At 30.5% G+C, this 6411-nt stretch overlaps 1 protein-coding gene across 1 annotated transcript; it reads left to right on the top strand.

Annotated features, from left to right (window-relative positions):
• Nucleotides 1-925: 925 nt before the first annotated feature.
• LOC116345203 (pyrimidodiazepine synthase-like) lies at nt 926-3599 on the top strand. Its single transcript, XM_031774389.1, has 4 exons — nt 926-1088; nt 2569-2617; nt 2713-3302; nt 3400-3599. Exons 1-4 carry the CDS (start codon nt 966-968, stop codon nt 3523-3525), a joined length of 888 nt encoding a protein of 295 aa, XP_031630249.1. The 5' UTR covers nt 926-965; the 3' UTR covers nt 3526-3599.
• Nucleotides 3600-6411: the final 2812 nt, after the last annotated feature.

The following is a 6411-nucleotide window of genomic DNA, read 5'->3' as shown; positions in this document are numbered from 1 at the left end:
ATAAACATTTTATATCCAAAAGATCAAGAATTAAGTGCATTTTTATTATAACATAGAAACCATGGTTTTTGTCGTTAACAAAAATTTGATTCAGAGCACCCTGTTCGTTGGAAAGGTAAGTGATTTTTTTTTATATTTAACCATTTGGGGATTTGTCAAAGCACGGCAGTGACAAAAAAAACGACCGAAGCGCTCGCATGGTTGCCAGATGAACTATAGCAACCCTATTGGTTGCTGGTACAAAGTTGTGTCATTATTGAGCACAAATTTGTGCCATTATTCAATGATGCGTTGCCCAACTGTCACTACTGCCATGCTTTGGGATTTGTTGTTCTTCTGAAGAGAGACAGAATATTTTCAACTATCAATTGTGCCAGTACTTGCTTATATTCTTTCAATATAGGTCAATTCAACAACAACAACTGATGCAGGTCAGCCTTCTTGATGCGCAGTAATCACAGCTGAGAATATCAGAAATCCAAAAATATACAGAATTTTTAAGACTCGCCATTAAATACAATCATCTCCAACCATAATGGCCATGGTAAATCGGACCATAATGTACACATTTCTTGTAGAATCACAAATGAATAAATTGATCATCTAGATGGAATCGTCTCATCTCGGTGATTGGGCCTGTCCAATTTTGTTCACTTTTGAGAATTTTTATTGTGTTTCCTATGTCGAATTGTTTTGATTGTTTTCTGAAATGCCATTCGTTTTAAAAGCTGGATTATGAACAAAAAATTTTAGGTTGGTTAGTAACAATTTTTGTTATACATTTTTGTGGAAGTATTTAAACAGATGATTGTTCAATTTTAAACACCATAAAGCGTTGATATGTTTACACGATATAATCATTATTACCAGTAATTATTATCAGGGCGTCGATTTCAAGTCTTATAGGATTTAAAGTAAATTGTCTTCAAAGTATTGTTCGCCAGTTTACTTCGAAAATTCAGACGATGAGCTTGTTGAAGAGTACAATGTGTCGCATCCTAACCTCAGTCGTTTTCTTATCCTTAGTGATTTCAATACTGTGCAGCTATTCAATGGCACAAGGTGGATCCGAAAACAATAGCGAAAGTGTAAGGTTTTATTTTTATTTTTATATTGTATTCAAGCTCAATCAAACAAAATGTCACATAAGCGATTTCAATGATATATAAAGTAAAGTTAAGCAATGTCTTCATTTTTTGTTGTGCGAACGATGGGAAAGAAAAAGGCTCATTTAAAGCTAACTTTTCCGAATGGAAACTGAAATTTAGGGAATAAATGGAAACTATGGTCTAGTTTGTCTTTTAATTATGAATCATATTTTCTTACAATTGAAATCAAAAATAGGGGTATCCCACATACAACATTTTCACTTTTTGTCTCAAACGCAAACATTTTATGCTTTTTTTCCTTGATTCATTTTTTCCTTAAAATTGAATGAATATTGGTGAGTTTTCTATTTTGGCCGGTTGATTTTATGCCATAATTTCACGTATATTTTTATCGTGAACCAAAATAAAAGTAAAATTAAACCCCATATACAATATTCAATTTATACAATAGTTTTGTAAGAAACAGTGAGATTTTATGAACGACTCTAAGGTATAGAAATTTATGAGTCACGACAGTTGTTGGACACGCAATCATGAGTATATGTGATAATAAACAACCGAATAAAATTGTATCACATTTTATTTACGTGATTTCGCTATTAATAAGAATATCTGAATTTAGCCAGTGACCGATTGAATAAATAAGAAGCTCTTGAATAGAAAAACTAAAATTTTAGTACAATATTCAAGCATTGTTCCTAAAAGCAATGTTTTTCTTTAGAAAAAAACACGTACTAATATTGTAGATAAGATAACACAGAAAAATAGCAACGAAAAGATAAATGAAACTTGTCGAATTTTTCATTGAATAAAATCTCATAAAGATCCGTAAAGATCAAATATAATCAAAATTTGAATTATTATTGCCTAGGGGGTAGACACGCAATCCAAAAGAACAAATCTATACGAAAAAAATAAATCTCTTTAAATTATTGCGAGTAAATTATAAATATTTCAAATCATTTTGAATTTTTTCGAATCATTTCAAATCACCGCTTGACAGTTCGTGTGACACTTTGCATTCATGTTATATCAAAAAAAAAATCAAGTTAAAGAATAAAAATACAAAGAGATTTAATATTTTCGAAATGTGTTTTATAAACGAAATATACTTGATTTTTTTAATTGAAAAAAGGTTTTTGCCTGCTTAAAAAAAACAAATATTGATATAGAATTCTATGCTTTGTTTTAGTATTGTAAAGTCACTTGTCAAATAGATTCAAATTATTCAAATCACAAATGAACTATAACGAATCATTTGAATCATGTCTACCCCCTTGATTATTGCGTACTACTAATCCATTGTTTGACATTAAAAAACACATAAATGTATATGATTCTAGCGTGATCATACCGAATGAACAAGACCAAATAATGCCACGAATACTTGAATTTCTCCATGAATAAAATGTAATCATATCTCCATTATATAAGTTTTATCTATAACAATATTTTTTAGAAATGCGCAAACAATACGGAAGTAAATACAAATTGTCATTTCAAAAAAGGTAAAATGGAATATTTCATTTAAATTTATTATTTGTCGGAGTTTTTTGTGTTTTAAATCCGTATTGTTTTCTTTCTTCTTCTCTAAACCAAACAGGATCACCCAAGCCGTCCTTTCCAAATGATGGTAAATTACGTTTGTATTCGATGCGTTTTTGTCCATATTCTCATCGTGCACATCTCGTGTTGAATGCCAAAAATATTTCATATAATATTGCCTACATCAATTTGGTCAATAAACCAGAATGGTTTTATCAAGTGAATCCACGGGGTCAAACACCGACTTTAAATTTAATCAACGAACCAAATCAACCATTTTTAATTGATTCCATGATAATTGTTGAATATTTGGATGAAAAATTTCCTGAATTGAAACTATATCCGTCTGATCCATTGGAAAAAGCACAAACCAAATTGTGGATTAAACGTTTCAACACGCTTGATGTCGCTTACCATAAATTGGCTTATAAGAAAAACGAAGACGATGTTAATGAACAATTGTTGAACACAATCTACGTTGAACTTGAAACCTACGAAACGGAATTGAAAAAACGTGGAACAAACTATTTTGGCGGTGCCACACCGGGGATACTTGATTACGCAATTTGGCCGTGGTTTGAACGATTGGGCATTTTAGAAGCTATCGTTGGAGATAAATACAATTTTGACGATAGATTCTCGAAATTGGTAAGAAATATTACCAACAAAGAATTTCAGAAAATAAATAGAACTAAAATCGCTACATAAATGTATTTTACAAACAGAATATTTTTTTCCCTAACAGAGTCAATGGGTTCAGTTGACCAAAGAAGATTCGGCTGTTAAAAAGCACTTTGTATCAACAGACATTCATACAAAATACACACTTACTGTCCGTGATGGCAATCCAAATTATAATATTTTGGTCTAATAACCTTATAAGGATAAAACCTTCCAATACAAATAAAAACAAGTTGAAGCTCCCTTCGCTCATTTTAATATTGATTATTTGTGTTTTTCTTTTATTTTTTAGTTTGTTTTTAACGAGTTTTAAGCCAGGAAGCTAAACTGCTTCTTCACTGGCAAGATCGGTTCTGGTCCCAATAAAGTCCCACTTAAGTCCCAATTGGTTTTTCATTGGGTTTTTAAGACCCAATAAAGTCCCAATTGCGTTGAGCTATATTTTTTCTAAAAAAAAACAAAAATAATCTATATCTCTCTAGTTACAAAAGCCGTATAGTATCTAAAAAAAACACTGTGTTTAAGTAGACACACATTTGATACTTTGGGAAATTTCCACCAAACTAAAACTTTGTAAAGTTGCGCTCAGCAGCTGAAACTTTGCCATTGATATTTTTTTGACGTAAACTATCGAGGGAAATGGTCAACATATACAAACGGCAATTATACTTGGATACCTTTACTAGTTAGCATATAACTCTAATTATAAGAAGTCAATTTTTTTATGAAATTTGTTTGAAATATAACATTATTTTCTATATTACTAAGCAGAGATAACTAAATACAATATAATTATTCGACTGGCCATTTAAAATAAAAAACAAAAAAAAAACAGTTGACGAAATTGGCATACCCGAAATATTTGAAAAGCTAATTTGTATTATATGATTTTTATTTTTTGAGAAATAAACATTGTATATATTCAAAAGATGAAGAATTAAGCGTAATCTTTTGATATTTCATATACATCATGGTTTTTGTTATTATCAAATTTAAAAATTTGATTATGATCACCGAAAGAGACCGTTCTCTGAAAAGGTAAAATGAAAAGAGTGGTTTTTAACCAATAAAAGCAGATTTGTTGTTTTTCCGAATGTTGAGAGAGGGAGAAAATATGAATGTTCAACTAATTTTAATAAAGTGAAGTAAGTTTATTGGCTGAAAAGTTTTTGAATTACGGAAAAACTTAGTAATTTAAGTTATTACTTGAAGTTGCTAAGGCAATGAATATATACTTAACAATTGCGGTAAAAAGATAGCAAACAGTCAAATATGCACAAAAATGACAACAACTTTCTCTTTCATTTCTTTAACGTGTTTTATGAAGTGTAAACACGAGTACTAGTTGAACGTGGTTTCTGTCATATTCAACTTAATGTCCAGGAAAACAATTTTTCTTATACATAGAAGTATTGGAGTTAACGCCAAAGATTTTGGCAAAACTCCAAAAAGTGACCAAAATTCGATTAAAAAAAGTCTAGTGTAAAAAAAATGGGAAGGGCTTTTTGGATTATTTGTGACGACAAGACCTATGCATTGCATATACATGTCAATATTTCTTTTAACATCAGTAGTGTGATGATGGGGTGATTTTAAAAACTCCATTTTGATATACAACAATACCGAAAATTGTTTTCCGAAGCGGGGTAAAGTCGCCACCCACCAGTTTTTGAAAGCGGCTGTACAAATGAATAATCCTTCATTTCATGTCTTATTTGATGTACCCATATTTTTTGTAGTCTTAATCGATGAATCTCATTGTAGGTCGATTGCAATTTTATTAAATTCTACTGGGAATACATTTTTTAAAAAATCAATCGATTTTGTTTTCAATTTGTTCAAATAAAACTCTGCCAAATGGTCGAAAAGAATTGGAAAATTTGAAATAAAATTTAAAAGCTCAAGTTTTAATAAAATTCTTGTATTTATATTGTGAACGATTATATGAGTAGCCGAGAATGAAAATGAATTGAAGAGTCCTATCTCTTGCTTCCGCTTGTGGAAAGAGCGGAAGATGATATCTCTTGAGTCATTTTCATTCTTAGCGATACATAAATAGCATTGAAGAAACTCATAGTATAAAAATGTGTACCCACCTGGCATGTTGTTTTAAACGTATACCTATCAAAGAAACCCTTTTTTTTCGTTTTATTGTTAACTCATTAACGTCCGGAGAAAACTTTGGTCGAAAAATGACTGGCGGTGTACAGTTTGAAGATGAAAAATTAGGTGAAACTTAAGCGCTGCACAGAGAAATTTAGTCCATTGAGAAATATAGAGAGTAAATACAACGCGAGCAGGTTTTCATTTATGCTTGATGAAATGAATTATTAAACAGTTGGAATGTATTGTTTCAAACTGTTCAGAAATTGAAACGAGTAAAATTTGTTGAATGATGATTTACTTTTATTGGTAAAACTGAAAATACATAAAAAATTTGTGCACAGAAAAAAGTATAATGTTTATGTCTAAACTGAGTATGAAATTTTCACAAATTTTATTTCGTTTTGGTTGGTTGTTGCACAATTCAATTTTCACCTCATATAAAATATACGGTTTTCCGTGTTAAACGTTCGTTATGGTGTTTTAAAATGACGTTGAAAATTACCGAGACTATGTAGCTACTATACGACGCATGAGATAAGTGTTGATGTCACACAACGTGACTGGCTGGTATGTGCCATTTTATTTTAAAAGTGTTTCCAGAGTGTGATTTCAAAATGTATCTCACATTCAAACACTATAACGCACATTAAACGCGAAAAGGAAGCGTATATTTTTCTATGATATCTCCGTTTTCACTTTTTTTTCAATTCGGTTTTTATAATGCTGTATTTGAGCTGTGTTATGTGGAGAGATGTTCAGGTGAAATTTGTTTTCCAAAAGATACTATCTCTTATCAATTGTTTTTAATGCATAATACTTCATAAAAAAGTTACATTATTATTATGTATATTTAAACTTTGTCATTCAAGTTGACTGAAAAAGTTGATTTGTATTTTCTCTGATGGAATTGTTCTTCAAAAAGCCGTTATGGTCTTCTGTTTCAAAAAAAAAAAGAAAAGTGGAGGAATAT

This window comes from Contarinia nasturtii, unplaced genomic scaffold, assembly GCF_009176525.2.
Source record: "Contarinia nasturtii isolate CC-2019 unplaced genomic scaffold, AAFC_CNas_1.1 Cnas_scaffold_1240, whole genome shotgun sequence".
Lineage (NCBI taxonomy): Eukaryota > Metazoa > Arthropoda > Insecta > Diptera > Cecidomyiidae > Contarinia > Contarinia nasturtii.
The sequence above is the reverse complement of the archived record's forward strand: the minus strand, read 5'-3'. Positions and strand labels throughout refer to the sequence as shown.

Bases quoted from the DNA above. Each gene is read 5' to 3' on its own strand.
- LOC116345203 (XM_031774389.1), top strand. From the start codon at position 966: ATGAGCTTGTTGAAGAGTACAATGTGTCGCATCCTAACCTCAGTCGTT. The intron at 1,089-2,568 runs GTAAGGTTTTAT...AATATTTTTTAG, and splicing joins CCGAAAACAATAGCGAAAGT to AAATGCGCAAACAATACGGA. The intron at 3,303-3,399 runs GTAAGAAATATT...TTTCCCTAACAG, and splicing joins ACGATAGATTCTCGAAATTG to AGTCAATGGGTTCAGTTGAC.